At 43.1% G+C, this 21,910-nt stretch overlaps 1 protein-coding gene across 5 annotated transcripts in view; it reads right to left on the reverse strand.

Annotated features, from left to right (window-relative positions):
- The window catches only part of mtr (5-methyltetrahydrofolate-homocysteine methyltransferase), a 119,578-nt gene that overhangs the window by 11,481 nt on the left and 86,187 nt on the right, over window positions 1-21,910 (reverse strand). For 4 of the 5 annotated variants that reach the window (XM_070889288.1, XM_070889287.1, XM_070889292.1 and 1 more), the window contains 9 exons: window positions 20,168-20,268; window positions 17,583-17,650; window positions 16,763-16,883; window positions 9,806-9,887; window positions 6,348-6,446; window positions 5,842-5,917; window positions 3,104-3,259; window positions 2,576-2,772; window positions 1,149-1,349 (listed from right to left, as the gene is read on the reverse strand). In XM_070889288.1, the coding sequence (XP_070745389.1) occupies window positions 1,149-1,349; window positions 2,576-2,772; window positions 3,104-3,259; window positions 5,842-5,917; window positions 6,348-6,446; window positions 9,806-9,887; window positions 16,763-16,883; window positions 17,583-17,650; window positions 20,168-20,268 (1,101 nt within the window). Of the gene's footprint in view, window positions 1-1,148; window positions 1,350-2,575; window positions 2,773-3,103; window positions 3,260-5,841; window positions 5,918-6,347; window positions 6,447-9,805; window positions 9,888-16,762; window positions 16,884-17,582; window positions 17,651-20,167; window positions 20,269-21,910 lie in introns of those variants that run through there. The other variant, XM_070889290.1, reaches the window with a different exon arrangement.

The following is a 21,910-nucleotide window of genomic DNA, read 5'->3' on the forward strand; positions in this document are numbered from 1 at the left end:
TCCGTTCTGGTTTTGTGTTTTTCCGGATTTCAGACAAGAAAATCAATAGTCTGAAATCCAGAATTCTCAACCGAATCCATGCTGGATTTTGAGTGGTGAGGTCCGAAATCCAGCAAAACCCAAAATCTGGCACGGATTCGGTCGAGCATTCCGGATTTCAGACTTGATTTTCTTGTCGGAAATCCGTGACCGAATCAGTGCCGGATTTTGGATTTTGCCTCTTCCCTCAAAAATGTCCGGTTTTCGGACAATAATTCCGGATTCCAGTCGACTCCATCAGCTATGTGAAAAACGTCCGGTTTTTGGACAATTACGGTTTTCAGAGTTCCGGATTCGGCAATTTGCACCTGTATGATCCTTTATACTTAAATTATGTACACGGCAGAAAATCTCCTCGATCCAATTTGTCCTAACCTTTCATAATTTTGAATGCTTCCATCCTATCCTCTCTCAGCCTTCTCTCTCTCAGTTCTGGAATCAAATGCAGCCCTCCACGGTAGCCCTCCAATAACAGAATATTCTTTCTGAAACAGGGAGACCAAAAGTGTATGGAGCACCCCAGATGTGGTCTCACCAGTGGCAAATAAGAGTTTTAAAATGACCTGTCTGGAATTATACATTATACCCCTTGCTATGTTCTGGTTGAAATAACGTCCCTGGAGTCAGTTAACTTTGTGCAAACGACTAGTCCTTGATTTCCTACATACTATTAAACAAAAAATACTGGTCTATAGTTGCCCTGTGTGGTAAAGTTGAGGATAAACAGTTTGTTTAAAGCAGTCTAGCTATCTCCTACTTTTGTGGTACAAAACCACACATTAGTTATTTTTATACCTTACAATAAGTTAGAGTAAAACTCTTTCTGCATGGAGAAATTCAGGTATTACCCATACCCAAACCCATCCTTAGTGTAATTTCTCTTACTCTTAAGCCTGGGCAATGAGCTGGGATCAAACCTAAGATGGAAAACTTGAAAGTTAGGTCACATCTATTTTTATGATGATGGCCAACTCTTATTGTTCAAGTGACAACTCAACTATCAAATGCAAATATCCAATATGGAAATCTTACTGGTTTTCATTAAGCCACATGTAAATGAGACTATTCATTCTAGTTAAGTATTATGATTATTCAAATATCAGCCTCACTTCAGCCAGTCTGTCAGCCAAGGCTTTAACCATTATGCTGCTGTAGTCATCGCCGTCCTCCTCGAACTGTTTGGTCAGCAATTCAGCACCAAAGCATGCCACTGCAAACATGCCGATGTAATCTGGCACGCCAGAGTCCTTGGGTGCTATGAAGTCGGAGATGCAACAGTACTTTTCCGTGCTAATAGAGTCCTTTTCCATCTGGAAAACACAAAAAGTTGGAACAAATTGTATTTATTGCCAACCTGGCATACAAAAATCATGCTGATGGCCCGCAAGGAAGAGCACAGTCACATCGTCAACAATTGTCACACTGGATGAAATAATGATTTACACAACACACATGAAAACCATGCTTGCACTCATTGTAACTGCAATACTACTTGGGAGCAGTGTCATAGGCAACACAGCATTTATTCAATGCCCCCGTGTCCTTTATTAATCCCTAATAAACATAAAATCTACCATTTGTGATTAAGGTTTTGTACTTGCAAGCGTTCAGATGGTCGCTACATGCCTTCACTCCAGGTTTCCTTTACTGCCATGAAATCAAAGAGATGCTGGTACACCAAAGCTCTGTACAGGCTCACCCCCTCAACTCTCCCGTTCATACCGGAAGAGGCTCCAAGCAAAAGAATCTGTCCTCATTACAGGTGCCCCTGACTGCAAGCTTACATGCCACCTAATTACCAATAAAGAAAACCATTAATATGTAAGGAGAGCCCACAGTCACCCACTCCCAACAGCTAATGTCTTAGCTACACTGCTCAATGTGGGGAGAAATCTGTTGCAGGCCGTTCCTTCCCCCCCTACCCCCAGGAAATGAAGCATGACCTGGGGCAAACGCACAGAAGTAAGCTTTTACTGGTCATGGAAAGGACAATTGTTGGAGAGCAAAACAGACATTATGCCATTACTAGGTTTTAAAAATCCAAATATACTAGAACCTTGAATAGAATGTTAGCCCCAAATTATAGACTGAACATTTCAAAAGCAGAGAATGAGCAATACATTAGTTAATTTTTTACTGTCAATTTTTCCACCTCGGAAAGGCGTGCACAATTGTTGCGATATGGGTGCCTTTCTAACACTTCATTCAAATGCGGTTAATAATTTGAGTCGAGATAGTGAGTGCCGACAGACTATTCAACTGTGATGGGCAGCACAATGGAGGCCAATCATGTCCTTGCATGTTTTGTTCCCAGCAAGTATCACTAAACAGTGATCAGGTGGGAACCATTGCTGGTCTTTCACTTCCCTAACCAGTGACCTAACACCCCAGCAAAGATCAGCTAATACAGCACAGGCGAGGGATCATATCCAAGACTTACCTGGTCTGCATATCTCAGTTCCACACTGGGCAGTGTGTTTACCAATCAAGAAACTGGAGGAGCTAAGTATTTCTAACCGACAAGAAAAAGTCGTACCTGTTGCCGTAAACCATGAAACTTAGCCACTGGTTCACCAGTGTGGGGGAAAATATCCTCTGCAAACAAGTGTATGTCATCGCCCACACTTTGCGCTGGCCAGAACCCTATAATTCCTCTGGCCTTCAACCTCTTCTCTTCAATCATTGTGTTCAGCATATTCTGCGCATCTTGAAAAACCTTCTTGGCTTCTTCACCTACAGGTTGATTAACAGGTGATACCTATTATGAGGGGAGGGTGTTGATGCAGGGCATGATTTAGATAGCACATTCTCTGGTCAGTGCGGGGCAACTTTTGGCTTACACTTGAGACTGCTCGATGTGGCCAGTGGATGCAACAAAAAAAACACAGATGAACACTACCTTTCATGTTATTTACAAAGATTAGGATAGCATAGTCTTCAAACTGCTCAATTCTGTTGTTGGGCATCTTAACCACACCACCATAAGAATATTGACAGCTTAAGGTAAAAGAAGTAGCAGAATGCAACTTTAGTACTAAGGCTTAATGAATTTATTGGCACTAACCAACTGTCTTGTCTTTAAAGATTTTGGGATATCCTCGATTTGGGTATTTTCCCTTCAGCTGCCAAACATCAAAGAAAGGTTTCCAATCAATGTAGTTCGTCAGTCTCTGCAGGTCATAATCTTTAAAGGATTGGGTCCCAATAAACGTTGGCTTCACTGCAAGAGAATGAAATAATTCTGATCACTTTTAAAGTTAATTGAACAGAAACTGTGTTAAGATTAAAAAACATTTTTTCCCATTTATTAACAATTGTTTTCCCTGATCATTCACACTGTACCTGGTGCAGTCGAACACATTTATCCAGTTTATTTATGGTAAGCCACTGTAAATCTCCCCTATCTGTGTAACTGTATTAAAAGTGCACAACACACTTGTTTTATACACACAATAAATAGATCTGTCAGCAGTGCAGCAGGGAGAGAGAAAATGCCAGGTGAATACTCTGACAGCTTCCAATCTTGGCTTTGGTCATGGGAGGAGAAGGCGGGGACAGGAAGAGGAAATAGCAAAGGAGGTTGGAGAAATGCCATTGAGAGAAGGGGACAAATCCAAATCGGCATGCTTTCACACCTCTCACTAGCCAATTAGAGGGGGACTGGCAAAAGAGTGCCATATCTCAATTTGGATAATTGTGCACAGGAACTGAACAAGAGTCATTTTTTAAAAAGCAAAAAGAAAATGAGGGGAGAAAAAGTTCTGATGCACAAAATGGAAAACAGTATTTAAGACAGTCAGGTAAGAAGTGAGATAGAGTGAGAGGCAACAGCAGTTACTAGTGAGAACTTCCAAAACCAATACAATTTTATTTGCATTGTCCACACAACCTAAATTCTATCAAATGATTTTAATAGACATGTTCTTTGAAATTATAGATAGTAATGCACAGATCAGGAGCAATTTTAGTGTGCTATTTTCTTCCTTTTCCCTGCACTACACCTGCTGATGCCGGAGATTTCCTGTTCCCATGCCTCCAGTAATGCTGGTCTCTAATTAGCTACTGTGCATCGCCCAGGTGTGTCCCAGCGCAACTCTTCCACTGATTTCTCCTGCCTGTTGGTGAGGTATCTCTGGGCTCCTACTTGGTGCCTTTCACAGACTGTGCTGATGAGAATGCACATGTACAATCGCACCTTTTTTTTCCATTCATTCACGGGATGTGGGCGTCACTGGCAAGGCCAACATTTATTGCCCATCACTAATTGTCCCCGAGGAGGTGGTGGTGAGCCGCCATCTTGAACCGCTGCAATCCATAACACTTCTTTGTAGCTTGCTGATTGGCTTGCTATGTTGCTAAGCCACTTCAGAGGGCAGTTAAGGGTCAACCACATTGCTGTGGGTCTGGAGTCACAGAAAGGCCAGACCATGTAAGGACGGCAAATTTCCTTCCCTAAAGGACATTAGTGAACCATATGGATTTTTACAACAATCTGGTAGTTTCATGGTCACCATTACTGATGCTAGCTTTTTATTCCACATTTATTTAATTAACTGAATTTAAATTCCCCAGCTGCCCTGGTGGGATTTGAACTCTTGTCTCCCGGATCATTAGTCCAGGCATCTGGATTACTAGTCCAGTTACAGGACCACGATGCTACTGTACGTGCAATAACATATTAGATAACTAACAATTCACCACCTGTGCCCCCAAAAAGGTTTATTCTAATAACTAGAAAGTAACACAAAACATTTAACCTAGACATCTGGCACCAACAACTCTGCCTGTTCATCTCCTACTAGGCCGAAATTAACTGAGCCTAGTGAGAGAAATCTTCCCTCAGAAACTTTGATTCTCATTAGTATTAGCCTGACATTTTTACTTCAGGATATGTACTGGATCTTCCTGCAGGCTCCTACCCTCCATTGTAACGTTACTTCCATTTTTGAAGCATCTAGATCATTTTGGCAGGAGTAATAACATCTCAAGCATATAGTGCTGGCTTTGACCTACCTCTTTGACCAAGCTTTTGGTCATCTGCCCCGATTTCTCCTTATGTGACTCGGTGCCAATTTTTTAATAATATTCCTGTGAAGAGTCATGAGGCATTTCACTATATTAAAGGCGCTATATAAATACAAGTTGTTGTTGTAGCAATGAAACAGTTACCCGAGTAAGAATCACTATGCTGGGAGTTATTAGCTCTTCTCTTGCAAGGAGCCTACTCTCAACCATAATGGTGAACTACTTATCAAGCTGCACCATACAGTGGTACGTACATTTACATGTGATTCTACCCATAAAGACAAAGCTCAGAACGAGAACAGTACACTTAGATCATCAGGCCCATTCATTTCATGCCTAAGACCTCAATCACAGACTCGCACCCTTCCCCCGGTAAATCTCTGCATTCTCTTCCAAACCCCTATGTGGATCAAATAGATCTATTACAATCTCCATATTCCTTAGTCCTCCTTCTTGATAGGCAATTTTACATTCTCAAGAGGGAGATATGCTGGTTGCTGGCACTTCCTGCAGTGAAGAAAAGGAAGGAAAGTATGTTAGAAAAATAGAAAGCGTAGGATTAAGGTAATCTGGGAGATATCGGCAGGTTTCCTCGTGGTACACTTCTATAAATAAGGTCTTGTATCTCTCCTTCGAGTTGGAAATGATGCAAGATGAACAAAACACGTATAAATTAAAAATATACATTAAAAAAAACTTTAATTTCTACAGTAGTGACTCAAATGCACCTGTGACGAAAAGAATGTTACTTTGTGAAAAAATTCTGTCGCTACTAACCTGGTTTAGGATGGGAGAGCCAGTCTATGTGCAATCCTCTATTCCTGGCTTGCCCTAGCGTTAAATATTTTCTGTCCTGCAAACGGTAAGATTTCTGATCAATGAACAGACAGACCTGTGACACTCACCAAATGTATCCAATCTCCTCCTTGGCAATAATGGCAAAGGTCAGAATGGTCAAAACTCAATACAAATATAAGTATGGAAGAATGGAGCGAGAAAAGGCTAACTGGTCCATTAGCTCACTCCTTCCTCAGACCGTGTGTAATTTCTCTAACATGGCCTCACCCTCAGCCATTTAACCCCAAGGGAAAGTTTATCATAAATACTGTTTTTTCCCCCAAACCAAACTCCAAAGTATTTATCCATCCTCATATCTCTACTGTTCAATCCAGACCCATTCTCATTCACAGAAACCACCCTTCCTCTCTTTCCCTCTCCTCAGAAAAAGAGGAACCATTCTGTTCCCTTAAGTATTTGATGAACAAATTAATTTCTAAACTGACCATTAAAACGTCATAATAATCCTGTCGAATCTCCTCATATTCTTCAGTTATTTCCTCAAAGTAGTCATCTTTTAGGTCGTCATCTAAAAGTTGAGAGCACTACAATTTAAAGAACAAGAGAATAATGACACGCTACAAGCTGAAGAGTGTTGAAACATTTAGCTCAGTGCAATATAAAAGTGATACACTTGATACAAGCTGAGAGATAATAAAATTATATTTTACAAGTCAATGGAAAAGATGGGTTTCAAAACATCTAAAGTTCTGCTGCCCACATCCTGTCTCACATTTAAGACATTTCACTACATTAAAGTTTCTAGATAATTATGGGGCTTACTATCCAAGCGAGAAGCAAAAGGATCTGTGTTGATGTAACAAGTTTAGGATTAGGAAGTGAAATAGTCAGTATTTGTGCAATAGTGAGTTTAGAAGTGGGCAGTGTTTGTGTAATAGTGAGTTTAGAAGTGGGCCGTGTGTGTGTAATATTGAATTTAGAAGCGTGAGATGAAAGGAGCAGTGTTTGTGCAATAGTGGGGCAGAAATTCTGATGTCCCGGGCCCGTACGAAGTTCCTACGGACCCGGGAAGGCATCGGAAAAGCCGGTTTTCAGCACGCAATGCGCATACACTGAAAACCGGCTTTTCCGATCTGTCAAGCTGGAGCTCGACAGATCCTACGCATATCAGGAGCGAGGACATTTGCTTGGGCAAGATTGTGTGATTTACGCATATCTAGCCCAGCAAATGTTCTCAAAAATCTTGCGCCTGATAAAAACAGGCGCGTAGCTTACTTTTACAAGTGCAAGTGCTTTAAAACACACAAACATGTTAAAATAAAATTATAAAAACATATTTTATTATGGTGGCAGTGCGAGCTGCGAGGAGGATGCTAAGAGGCTTATACTCACTGGAATTTAGAAGAATGAGAGGGGATCTCATAGACACTTATCAAATTCTGACGGGATTGGACAGGTTAGATACAGGTAGAATGTTCCCGATATTGGGGAAGTCCAGAACCAGGGGTCACAGTTTGAAGATAAGGGGCAAGCCATATAGGACCGAGATGTGGAGAAACTTTTTCACCCAGAGAGTTGTGAACGTGTGGAATTCTCTGCCACAGAAAGTTGTTGAGTCCAGTTCGTTGGACATATTCAAAAGGGAGTTAGATGTGGCCCTTATGGCTAAAAGGATCAGGGGTTATGGAGAGAAGGCTGGGGTGGGGTACTGAGGTTGCATGATCAGCCATGATCATATTGAATGGTGGTGCAGGCTCGAAGGGCTGAATGGCCCGATTTTCTATGTTTCTATGTTTAAAAACCCTCCCCACTACGGTAAGTTTATTTTAACCATAATTTTAAAAACTTTTTTTTTTAAATTGGAAAAATATATATATTTTTTTAATAAGACATTAATAATTAATTTCAATTAATTTTAAATATGTGTGGTCTATTTCTTATTTTTTATTATTGTGTGTTTGTTTTTTTTCCCATTAATAGCAATGAGAACTTGTAGATACGGAGTTCTCAGTACTATTAATGGGAACCTGTGGAATACGTACCTGATTGGCTGAGCAGTCACACTTGACTGTATTTTCTGCGTGGGAACCCTCCGGATGGGAGCGCACTTCGCAGCGCGGCAAGAGAAGGCCTCCCCACCGGAATCCAGGGCGCCTCCTCGACCAACTGGCCCAAATAGCTCCTCTTCGGCGGGGCCCACCCTGTCATGTATCTCACACTACTGTACATAACTGTATCTTACCATGCTATACATGACTGTAACTAGATATGACCTGTAACCACAAGCATACTTTACCACCAGGGGTGCACTTGCAGGAGACACTGCATACCTGTTCCACACAGGTTTATAAAGGTAGGTCTCAGGCAAGTGTGGCACTCGAGAGCTGTGAAATAAAGGTGCAGGTCCAGAGTGACCTTGACTTCAGCATGTGCCTCGTGTAAGTCTGTACTGCAGGGTCAGGACTTTACACACCCGAACAGCTCCTCCTCGGCAGGGGCCCCGCCCGACGACCTCATTGACTGGGCCGGTCAGCCCAAGGAGCTCCTCGGCAGGGGTGTCCCCACCACCCCCCTCCCTTTCTGACATTCCGAAATCCAGAAATACCCGAACCTGGGCTTGGGTGTTTCCGGATGTGTGTCGTCAGAAAGACGATTGAAAGTCCGGAAAAGCCCGAAATCCAGAACGGCCTTGGTCCCAAGGGTTCCGGATTCTCGACACTGCACCTGTAGTGAGTTTAGAAACAGGAGATGAAGGGGTCAGTATCTGTGTAATAATGAGTTTAAGAAAACATCACCACAAGGATTCCTCCAGTGTTTCAAGGAGAAGGCCCATGACCACTGCCCAGGGAAACGAGGGATGTCATAGGACCATGGTTTGCATAATCAAGAGGCATGGGGCTGGATTTTCGGGCTTCTGCTGCCCCGGTTAGCGCCCTGGAGGGGCGGCAATGGTGGCAGGTACCACTTCCAGGCAGGTGGCCAGCTTCGGTGCCGGTTTCAACGGGGCGTGGAGCATTACCGACCAAGAGGCGAGCCGGCGTGCAACGTCCATGGTTGCGACACCGGCTTGATTCTTGGCTGCCGCCCGACCCTCAGCACCCTGTAGAGCGCCCTTCCCGGAACGCTGTGAAAGTGTGCGGTACGAGATGTCACAGCTGCAGTGAAGTAAGTAATGTTGACCTCAGGTAAATGTGATTGTTTTTTTTTGCGATTTATGTTGTGGTGGGCTGAGTTATTTATTGAGAATGAATGTTTATGGTGGTTTTTTTTTTCAGGTTTTATTTTTGACCCCTGGGCCTCTCTTACAACACTCTGAAGCCGGCTGTTTAGCTCGGGATTTTCGCTTGCTCAGTTGGCAGAAAGATGCGTAACGCCTCCCTTAGCGGTCCGCCCCACACTCAAGGCCCAGCTGATGAATTTTGCTGACTGAGGCGCAAACTGTTACCGCTCCGCTGCCATTACTGCTCCGAAATGAGCAGTACCGAAAATCCAGACCCTGCTGCCTTAAATAGCCGGGTGCTCTGGATGCCATTCAAAATGGCGGTGGCTGGGGCGTGGCGCCACCTGAACGCCGAATCTAATAACACTATTTTAAGGCCATCACCACCCCATTAATGCAATATTTCCCAATTAAAATCAGCCTGACTATGGTCAGTACTTTAATAGTGGTAGATGAAACCAGCAGTTACACAGAGTAGAGATTGTATGCCAGTAACAGAATTGGTGTCTCCTGATACCATTGTGTATCCAAGTTTTTGAACTTCAGTTGCACAGATAATGTGGTGATTCGATGAAAATTTGAGAGAGTATCTGCTAAGTCCTCCTTACTGCAAAAAGGGATGGTACATAAAGTCAAAATGAGCAACATCACCAAAAAATTAAATTCCAGAAAGACAAATAATCCTCCAGTCAGTCACAAGGGCATTCTCACAGGAACACTTACCACAACAACACTCTTAGAAGCATCTAGAACATGAATTGCAGGTGCACTATACCTTGGCGCAATTTTGACAGCTGTGTGTGTCCTGAAAACATGAAAAGCAATTTCATAGAATGATTACAGCACAGGTGGTTATTCACCCATCGAAGCACTTCAGCTAGTCCCAGCCCAATTTAGATGCAAATGGATGCAACCTATCAAAGTCAATATAAGAATATGGTTGTTGACACTCTCAGTGGCTCAACTGGTCAAGGCAGTGAGTAGCTGAGCCATACAGATAGAAAGATCCCCACTCTATACAGCATTTTCACACCTAATAAGAACATAAGAAATAGGAACAGGAGTCAGCCATACGGCCCCTCAAGCCTGCTCCGCCATTCAATAAGATCATGGCTGATCTGATCATGGATGCAGCTCCACTTCCCCGCCCGCTCCCCAAAACCTCATCATTTAAGAAACTGTCTATTTCTGTCTTAAATTTATTCAATGTCCCAGCTTCCACAGCTCTCTGAGGCAGTGAATTCCACAGATTTACAACCCTCAGAAGAAATTTCTCCTCATCTCTGTTTTAAATGGGCGGCCCCTTATTCTAAGATCGTGCCCTCTAGTTCTAGTTTCCCCCATCAGTGGAAACATCCTCTCTGCATCCACCTCGTCAAGCCCCCTCATAATCTTATACATTTCGATAAGATCACCTCTCATTCTTCTGAATTCCAATGAGTAGAGCCCCAACCTATTCTACATTTCCTCATAAGTCAACCCACTCATCCCCGGAATCAACCTAGTGAACCTTCTCTGAACTGCCTCCAAAGCAAGTATATCCTTTCGTAAATATGGAAACCAAATCTGCATGCAGTATTCCAGGTGTGGCCTCACCAATACCTTATACAGCTGTAACAAGACTTCCTGCTTTTATACTCCATACCCTTTGCAATAAAGGCCAAGATACCATTGGCCTTCTTGATCACTTGCTGTACCTGCAGACTATCCTTTTGTGTTTCATGCACAAGTACCCCCAGGTCCCATTGGACTGCGGCACTTTGCAATCTTTCTCCATTTAAATAATAACTTGCTCTTTGATTTTTTTTCTGCAAAAGTACATGACCTCACACTTTCCAACATTATACTCCATCTGCCAAATTTTTGCCTACTCACTTAGCCTGTCTATGTCTTTAGTTGTGGGTGGTTGTAAGCAACTATAAGTATAGATAGAGCAGCCACAGTAAGCTTTTCTTTACATGAAATATATATACACACACGTATTAAAGACTAAATCTGTATTAGTGCAAATAGTACGAGATCAGGCCTGGAGTATACCAGATAATAGCTAACTAACAGTACGTGGGAAGAGCTAAGAAAATAAGCGGGCGTAAAGCCAGATAGTGAATAGAGTGGATAAGGGAGATGCAGTGGATGTGGTGCATTTGGACTTTCAAAAGGCTTTTGACAAGGCCCCACACAAGAGATTAGTGTGCAAAATTAAAGCACATAGTATTGGGGGTAATGTATTGATGTGGAGAGAGAACTGGTTGGCAGACAGGAAGCAAAGAGTAGGAATAAACGGGTCCTTTTCAGAATGGCAGGCAGTAACTAGTGGGGTACCGCAAGGTTCAGTGCTGGGCCCCCAGCTATTTACAATATACATTAATGATTTGGACGAAGGAATTGAATGTAATATCTCCAAGTTTGCAGATAACACTTAGCTGGGTGGCTTGGACAGGTTAGGTGAGTGGGCAAATGCATGGCAGATGCAGTATAATGTAGATAAATGTGAGGTTATCCACTTTGGTGGCAAAAACAGCGAGGCAGAATATTATTTGGTGACAGATTAGGAAAAGGGGAGGTGCAACGAGACCTGGGTGTCATGGTACATCAGTCACTGAAAGTTGGCATGCAGGTACAGCAGGCAGTGAAGGCGGCAAATGGCATGTTGGCCTTCATAGCGAGAGGAGTATAAGAGCATGGAAGTCTTACTGCAGTTGTACAGGGCCTTGGTGAGGCCACACCTTGAATATTGTGTACAGTTTTGGTCTCCTAATCTGAGGAAGGACATTCTTGCTATTGAGGGAGTGCAATGAAGGTTCACCATACTGATTCCCAGGGTGGCAGGACTGACATATGAAGAAAGACTGGATCGACTAGGCTTATATTCACTGGAATTTCGAAGAATGAGAAGGAATCTCATAGAAACATATAAAATTCTGGCGGGATTGGACAGGTGAGATGCAGGAAGAATGTTCCCGATGTTGGGGAAGTCCAGAACCAGGGGACACAGTCTAAGGATAAGGGGTAAGCCATTTGGGACCGAGATGAGGAGAAACTTCTTCACTCAGAGAATTGTGAACCTGTGGAATTCTCTACCACAGAAAATTGTTGAGGCCAGTTCGTTAAGATAGATTCAAAAGGGAGTTAGATGTGGCCCTTACGGCTAAAGGGATCAAAGGGTATGGAGAGAAAGCAGGAATGGGGTACTGAAGTTGCATGATCAGCCATGATCATATTGAATGGTGGTGCAGGCTCGAAGGGCCGAATGGCCTATTCCTGCACCTATTTTCTATGTTTCTATGAGACATATGGGGAGTAAACGGTATGAATGGAGCAAGTTATGGATGGTAAGAGAAAAGAAAAAAGGTCATAGCTGATACTCACATTTAGTGAATGCAATGAAGAAACTAGTGGCATTATACAAGTCCATTGGAAGGGATTACCCAATGAACGTCACTTTACACAGTGACGTAGTAGACTACAGTGCTCACTTATTTAGCCAGATGTAGATAGGATGTGTTGATGGAATATCACGTATGGGGACATGATTAACCCTATGATATGAACACTTGATCCTTAGGGACTTGCTGAGGCTAGTGTGAGCAGTCAAGACAAAGCGCTTATGACTTCCTTATGAATCCTGTGCACGTGTGTTATAATCGATACCATTCTCATGGGCACTGCATGCAAGGGGTTGTGTTGTATAACTGATTGAAAAATAAAGAGTATTAACTAGACTTCTCAATTGTTTCCTCGTCCTCAAACTTGTAACAGAGGTGCAGGATCAATGACGACCCTAAAATACCTCAAAACAAGGGCAAAAGATATATGACAATATCCTATAAAAACCAACAGTGGTGACAGAGACACCACAACTGAACTTAGCTTCCATGAGCAAGGGACGTGGAAAATTAGAAACAGTTACCTCTCCTGATAACAATCCAGGCACTCTTGCTGGAAGCGCCAAAGTGTAGATGTCGGGTGAGGACAGAACTGGACTTGGCTGCAAGGTCACCAGTCGAATAACCTGACCAGCTAACATTTACTGTTTAGGCCCGCACGGTAAGTGGTCACTTGGGTGAGGTACTGAGGGAACTCAGCACCAAACACCTATGTCCCAGCAAGGACTTAATAATGATTCAGGAAAGATGGGGAGGAGGAGAAAATGGGCAGAACAGGGACGAAAAAAAATGAGTGGTTATTAAACAAGGGTCCATGATCCAGCCCCAGTTACTTAATTAAGAGCTGCATTAAGTCAAGGCTATTCTGAAAAAGGAGAAAGTAATAGGTGCTGAAGGAAGTGGTTGGCAAAAACACTGACAATAGCTGAATGATGATAGGAGAAACAATCACCTAGCACGTGAAAGTAAGAGATCATTTTTCGGTTTCAGAACACAACAGCCAAAATGCTAGGCTGCAGCACGACATACCACGGGAACATTTACTTTACACAGCATGTTCAACTGTAATTGTTCTCAATGATTTGGAAGATTATGAATGTTCATTTGTTGACCAGTCTGTCAACTCTTTGTAGTTTATCGCCCCTCCAAAGCTGTAATTTATCTCCCCCCCGCCAAAGCTGTGTGTGAAAAGGACAATCGGAATAAATAGATGCTTTTTGACTGCTAGATCTAAAAGTTGAAAGCAGCTTTATTTTTCGAATCCCCAGTGGATTTGCAGGATCTTGCGGAGGCAGCACTGGTGGTACTTCTCCAGAGCTTTGAGGTATCTACTGTATATAGTCCACGTCTCTGAGCCATACAGGAGCGTGGGTATCACTACTGCCTTGTAGACCATAAGCTTGGTGCCAGATTTGAGGTCCTGGTCTTCAAACACTCTCTTCCTCAGCAACCGAAGGCTGTGCTGGCACACCGGAGGCGGTGTTGGACCTCATCATCAATGTCTGCCCTTGCTGACAGTAGGCTCCCGAGGTATGGAAAATAGTCCACGTTGTCCAAGGTCGCACCGTGGATTTTGATGACCGGAGAGGGCAATGCTGTGTGGCGGGGTCAGGTTGGTGGAGGACCTTTGTCTTACAGATGTTTAGTGTAAGGCCCATACTTTCGTACGCCTCGGTGAAGGTGTTCACGATGGCTCGGAGTTCGGCCTCTGAACATGCGCAGATGCAAGCATCGGCCACATACTGTAGTTCGACGACAGAGGATGGGACAGTCTTGGATCTAGACTGGAGACGACGAAGGTTAAACAGGTTCCCATTGGTTCTATAGTTTCGTTACACTCCAGCGAGGAGCTTATTGAGAGTATGGAGCATTGCAGCAAGGAAGATCGAGAAGAGCATTGGTGCGATGATGCAACCCTGTTTGACCCTGGTCTGGACGTGGATTGGGTCTGTGGTGAATCCGTTGGTCAGGATCACTGCTTGCATGTTGTCGTGGAGCAGGCGGAGGATGGTGACAAATTTTTGCAAGATCCTGCAAATCCACTGGGAGGATAGATGCACCAATGTCAGTGTTCTTGCTCAGGCCAACATCCCCAGCATCGAAGCACTGACCACACTCGACCAGCTGCGTTGGGCGGGCCACATCGTCTGCATGCCCGACAAGAGACTCCCTAAGCAAACGCTCTTCTCGGAACTCCTAGACAGCAAGCGAGCCCCAGGTGGGCAGAGGAAACGTTTCAAGGACACCCTCAAAGTTTCCTTGATAAAGTGCAACATCCCCACCGGCATCTGGGAATCCCTGGCCCAAGATCGCCCAAAGTGGGGAAGAGCATCCGGGAGGGCGCTGAACACCTCGAGTCTCATCGCCGAGAGCATGCAGAAATCAAGCGCAGACAGCGGAAGGAGCGTGCGGCAAACCAGACTCCCCGCCCACCCTTTCCTTGAATGACTGTCTGTCCCACCTGTTACAGTGACTGTAATTCCCACTTTGGACTGTGCAGCCACCTGAGAACTCACTTTTAGAGTGGAAACAAGTCTTCCTCAATTTCGAGGACTGCCGATGATGATATTTTTCGAATTACAGTACTATTAATTCCCAGTTCACTGCTCCACAATCCAATCCAGCACTATTTAAAAATAAATGCCTTGAATTATGCATATATTAATGAATAGTGGGTAGCAAGTCTTCACTATTTACTGCCCAAGAAAAAGCAAAATAAAAGGTCACAAACATGACCTCGGGTCAAATTTAGCGTCAAATGGAGTAATAAACTTAATGTGCTTGACAAAGAATGCTACCACGTCATGGAAATGAAATTAATTCTTTGATGGACTCAGATTAAGACAGGCTGATTAAGTGTACACTAGTACAAGTGCTACACAAGCAACGGGTATTTCTATTAATGGAAACAGAAATAGCTGGAAATACCACAGTCAGCATCTGTAAAGAAAGTAGATGGTAACATTTGAGGTACATGCCATCAGAATAGGTTGGTTTCAGATTTCCAGTATTTGCATTTTTTTCCTTTTATTTATATCTCTTTTTATGAAGTCTTTCACCTGCTGTTCTGGACATACATGGTGTCACTAGGTTCTCGTCGCTCTGTGGTTCTCTCTCAAAACTGGTGCTGAGCATTTTTTGTATTTTACCAAAATTACAGAAGAATGTATGGCTGATATGCTTAAGACAAATATATGGAGCCAAATGAGTAAAAAGAAATCAAGATCATAGTGTCCTTAGAATTTTTTTTAAAACTTACGTACAAGGCTGTATTAGTGAAGGGATTTAAAGTAGTATAACTTGCACAGAAGGAGCATGTATAAATTGGATGGTTTCAGCCTTTACGAAGATAAGGAAGCTACTATCCTGTATCTGATCATTTCTTCCTCCCTCCCACACAGAGGTTTTCATAAAAATTGTAATTCTCATACAAGCAGAGTAAAATAATAGCCCAGAATTAGCATTCCCTGTTATTGCCTCTTTGAAACCGCAACTTCAGGATTTAGTGCATGCGTATCCCAACACGAAAATCCTAAAGTTGCAGTCAGTCATCACTGCCCTAACATCGGCTGTGTTATGGACACCGTCCCCCGCCCCCGCCAGCAGGGCTGGCAATCAGTGTAATCTGTCAAATCAGGGAAACTTCGACTCTTCCGCGGTAATATCACTGTTATATATCCCATTAAAACTTAGACCTTTTGCATTAGGTGTAACTTGTGTTTTAACAGCATATTTACTGCTAAACAAAGGTTTATGGCCCTGGAAAACGAATTTTAATTTTGTGGAGTGTCAAATGTATCTATTTTAATAATTATAACTTTTAAGAAACGTTAAAAAAAAGTCAAAAAAAGTTTCTTCATCTTTATTTCAGGTTTACCGTTTCCCCATATGAGAGCACAATATTTGTTTTGTTCGCCATAACATTTTTTTTAAACTTAGAATCAAAGGAGCTTACTCACTTCCTGGTTTGCTGTCTGAGAATTCTGCATTGTGATTGGCTGCTTAGACAGCTTATTAATGTCACAACAGCTCGCGTTAGGGATTCCGCATTAACTTATGCTGATTTCAATTGCACGTGAGAAAAGCCGAACTTCTCACCACAGAGATCGCGAGATCTTTGTTGGAAGCTTGCTTCGGGGCCAGCGGCAAATACCTTTGCTTCGCTGCTGACCACAAATTACGGGCCAATATATTTTATTGCAGTTATACAAAAATTATTCACTTTGGTTTGAGGATTATTGTTAATACAATTGAAAGAAGAAATGATAAAACTCTTCTCTAACTAGTTACTCACTTTGAGGTTGTTGCTCCGCCAATCAGTAAAGGCATTTTCATACCTATTCGTTCCATTTCCTTGGCAACATATATCATTTCATCCAAAGATGGTGTGATAAGACCAGACAGGCCAATAATATCTGCCATGAAGTTGAAAAGAAAATATAGAGCTGTACACATTTATGAATCTGGTTTAACGACTAAATGAACACACAGGCACACATACTACCCAGTGGTGAGGTCTAAGCCTGTGGCTTTGAACTCCCAATCTCAGACACAGAGATGTGCAACAGTATCAGGTAGAGACCAGGAAGAGAGAGAAAATGAGAGAAAAGTACTTCTGAAGCCACTTTTATGCATTTCCTATCAGCTGGCTGAGAGAGCACTGGCAGAGGTGATGCCTGCGGCAGATTAGCTGCTCGCCTTTGTGAACTGGAGGCATGGGGTCAGAGAAGGGAGGAGAGAAAATAATCTGCTTCCAAATGCACTAGAATTGCAGTCTGCTTGGTAACAATCTTGAAAGTGCCACAGAGGTGGTGAGGAGCTTGCATAAAAGAGATGTAGATTAAAATATATAAACACATTTATATTAAAAAGTAAACATCCCAATTTGTTCAAGCATACCCCCCCAATAGCTAGTTGTGGAATGTCCTTGGTAAAAGTTCAGGATCAGCTTCATGTACCCCCCTATTTACCCATTGCAATGGTATGCCCAGAGTGGAGAAAAACAGGAAAGGGGACAGCATGGAGAATTAAAAAACAAAATTCTGTGTATATGTAAATAAAGGAGTGTAGCTGCCAATCTTACTTAATGGAGTCAGGGTCATTGACATATTTACCTGCTTTATTCTCGATAGCTGCTCGGAGTATCTTATCACACGGAGTCATCACTCCCAGATCAATCACTCTGAAATGAGAATATCATTTTAAAAAAATGGATACATAACGGATGCAGTGAATTGTAAAATCAAAGTGCAGCTTTGGAGAATGAGAATGTATATTTTCATTAGTCTGGTTAATCCTAACAAGACACAGTACTATGAATTGTTAAACACTCAAATTAAAGGTCACCAGTTTGCAAAATAATCCATGCTGTGTTCATTGATTTTCTAGCACTAACATAAGAACATAAGAAATAAGAGCAGGAGTAGGCCATTTGGCACCTCGGGCCTGCTCTGCCATTTAGTAAGATCATGGCTGATCTGATCATGGACTCAGCTCCACTTCCCTGCCAGCTCCCCATAATCCTTGACTCCCTAAGGTTCATAGAAACATAGAAAATAGGTGCAGGAGTAGGCCATTCGGCCCTTCTAGCCTGCACCACCATTCAATGAGTTCATGGCTGAACATTCAACTTCAGTACCCCATTCCTGCTTTCTCGCCATACCCCTTGATCCCCCTAGTAGTAAGAACTTCATCTAACTCCTTTTTGAATATATTTAGTGAATTGGCCTCAACAACTTTCTGTGGTAGAGAATTCCACAGGTTCACCACTCTCTGGGTGAAGAAGTTCCTCCGCATCTCAGTCCTAAATGGCTTACCCCTTATCCTTAGACTGTGACCTCTGGTTCTGGACTTCCCCAACATTGGGAACATTCTTCCTGCATCTAACCTGTCTAACCCCGTCAGAATTTTAAATGTTTCTATGAGGTCCCCTCTCATTCTTCTGAACTCCAGTGAATACAAGCCCAGTTGATCCAGTCTTTCTTGATAGGTCAGTCCCGCCATCCCGGGAATCAGTCTGGTGAACCTTCGCTGCACTCCCTCAATAGCAAGAATGTCCTTCCTCAGGTTAGGAGACCAAAACTGTACACAATACTCCAGGTGTGGCCTCACCAATGCCCTGTACAACTGTAGCAACACCTCCCTGCCCCTGTACTCAAATCCCCTTGCTATGAAGGCCAACATGCCATTTGCTTTCTTAACCGCCTGCTGCACCTGCATGCCAACCTTCAATGACTGATGTACCATGACACCCAGGTCTCTTTGCACCTCCCCTTTTCCTAATCTGTCACCATTCAGATAATAGTCTGTCTCTCTGTTTTTACCACCAAAGTGGATAACCTCACATTTATCCACATTATACTTCATCTGCCATGCATTTGCCCACTTACCTAACCTATCCAAGTCGCTCTGCAGCCTCTCAGCATCCTCCTCGCAGCTCACACTGCCACCCAACTTAGTATCATCCGCAAATTTGGAGATACTACATTTAATCCCCTCATCAAAATCATTAACGTACAGTGTAAACAGCTAGGGCCCCAGCACAGAACCTTGCGGTACCCCACTAGTCACTGCCTGCCATTCTGAAAAGTACCCATTTACTCCTACTCTTTGCTTCCTGTCTGACAACCAGTTCTCAATCCATGTCAGCACACTACCCCCAATCCCATGTGCTCTAACTTTGCACATTAATCTCTTGTGTGGGACCTTGTCGAAAGCCTTCTGAAAGTCCAAATATACCACATCAACTGGTTCTCCCTTGTCCACTCTACTGGAAACATCCTCAAAAAATTCCAGAAGATTTGTCAAGCATGATTTCCCTTTCACAAATCCATGCTGAGTTAAAGATAGAATAACTGTGTATAGAATAATTGGTACCCAGTTACAAGGCTGTAATAGACTGCATCAGATCACATTGTAATGGAAGCAGAACCTTCATCCTGCTTCAACCTATGAGCATCACAACATAAGATTTCAAAAAATTGATATCCTCCGCAAATTGTAATTTACTCGACTGTTTTGTTTATTTGAATATACTTTAAAGATAGTTTGGAAATTGTGGAAACTGATTCAATCTTTATTGTTTTATCAATATTTGTACTATCAATATTTTGTTCTTTTTGCTCCCATGCAATTATAAATCCTGTAAATAAATTTGACTAGTAGCTTTAATCTGAATTATTGGGTCTGGCATCACAGCACTGAGGGAACAGGAATGGGTAACAAACAGCCTAATCAACTTCCTGTGCTAACAGGGTAATAATTAATTCAGTAGCACGCCACTGTTTATAGCACATAAAGGTATATTCATTTTGACAACCACCTTCTGCCCACCTGTCAAATTGCTTTAAGTTCCAAACAGATGGGAAATGCGAATAAAATTGTGCTCCAATTGATGTAGGTAACTTTAGAAAGTAAACATTCTCTATAGACAATATTTTTGGTGTAATAAATTGGTCAGTTGTAAAATTTATGTTGCGAGTTTGGGGCAATTCTGGTGAGATCCTCTTTTCAAGGGAGTTGTCGACACATCCTTTATAAGTGTGACAAGAAAATGGTAGGGTGTATTTGCCAAAATTGCAATGTCAGATTATTTAAAAACACATAACAATCTCTAATTTGAAAAAGAATTACAACTTTGGAACAACCAAAAAGAGAACCAACAAGTGGGAGAAGACAAAATGAGGTGTAGTAGGTTTACCTGAAGTTGTTGCAGCCCAGTACCACGCCAACAATATTCTTGCCAATGTCATGAACATCTCCCTTGACAGTGGCTAATACAATCGTACCTTGGTATGGGCTCTGCAAAATAACACAACCTTTTGATCACCTGCATTTGAATCAGAGGACAGTATCCTTAAGATTGCTTTATTTGGTTTACAAAAATCTTTTGCTTTTACATAGTATTTACTGCACAGAAACAGGCCATTCGGTCCAACTGGTCTGTCCTAGCATTTATGCTCCACATGAGCCTTCTCCCATCTTACTTCATCTCATCTTATCAGCATAATCTTCTATTCCTTTCTCCCTCATGCTTTATCTAGCTTCCCCAGAAATACATTTATGCTAGTCACTCAACCACACCATGTGGTAGCAAGTTGCACATTCTAACCACTCGCTGGGTAAATAAATTTCTCTTGAATTCATTATTAGTGACGAGCTTGTATTTAAGAGAATTTTCAATCTCATTTTGCCTGTCCTTTCTGATTCTCCCAGTGCCCTCTTCTGTTTATCTCTTTCTCCCTTTTCTTTTCTGATTCTTTCTCCGATTCAATCTTCTCTCAGGAACAATAATTTGCCTCTAATTTAGCTCGGAAATGTAAGAACACAAGAAGAGTAGGTCATTCAGTCCCTCAAGCCTACAGCCTGAATTTAAAGAAAGACAACAGTAAAATGACTTAATAATCCAAAGTATATCCACTGAGCCAAAGGCCTCACAAGGCAGGCAATGTTATATATGTAACAGCACTTGTTACTAAACTGGGCCTGGTAATTTTTTTTTGCAGGCTATGAAGCTAGGACGTGCTTATTTGCAACAGCGAAATGCTGTGATTGGGTCCCCTTGATCACATGACCTGAATGCTGATTTATATTCCAAGGGGACCAAACGCACCCAGCAGTTTCTCTGAAATGTGTAATTGGAACCGCCCAGCCTACACAATCAGTGACTTTGCAAAGTGCAATTCGAGCCATTCTGACTGCCGTCTCCAGACAGGAAGGAGCTCACTCTCACAGCTTAAAACCACCCCCTGCCCAAGTTCTTGACCCATCTCCCAGCCCAAGTTCCTGCCCCCACCACCCCCCAACCCAAGTTCCTGCCCTTAACAGCCGTGCCCCCCCCCCCCACGCCATTGATGGGGCATTGTGGGTGGGTCATGGATTGTAAACATATTATTGGGTATGAAGTGAATTGTGACAGAGTCGTAACTTCTGAATTTTGTCCACTCCAATGTCGTCAGTTGTCACATACACGCCGAGCTTTCCGAGAAATCAACCAGGTGTCGGGGGTAGAGTGGGAGAACGTCATGCAGGTGTAAAGGGGGTGGAGTTTGGAAGAACATGGTCCATCTTCCTGGAGTTCTCTGGATCCCACTCTCTCTATCTCTGCCCCCGCGCTCTCTCTCTCACTATCTCTCTCTCTCTGCGCTCTCACTATCTCTCTCTCTCTCTGCGCCCCCACTCTCTCTCTCCCCCTCCACTTTCTCTGCCCCCAGTCTCGCTCGCTCTCTCTCTCTCTGCCCCCAGTCTCTCTCTGCCCCCAGTCTCGCTCTCTCTCTCTGCCCTCAGTCTCGCTCTCTCTCTCTCTGCCCCCAGTCTCGCTCTTTCTCTGCCCCCAGTCTCGCTCGCTCTCTCTCTCTGCCCCCAGTCTCGCTCTTTCTCTCTCTGCCCCCAGTCTCGCTCTCTCTCTCTCTCTGCCCCCAGTCTCGCTCTCTCTCTCTCTGCC

This window comes from Pristiophorus japonicus, chromosome 9, assembly GCF_044704955.1.
Source record: "Pristiophorus japonicus isolate sPriJap1 chromosome 9, sPriJap1.hap1, whole genome shotgun sequence".
In the NCBI taxonomy this organism is placed as follows: domain Eukaryota; kingdom Metazoa; phylum Chordata; class Chondrichthyes; family Pristiophoridae; genus Pristiophorus; species Pristiophorus japonicus.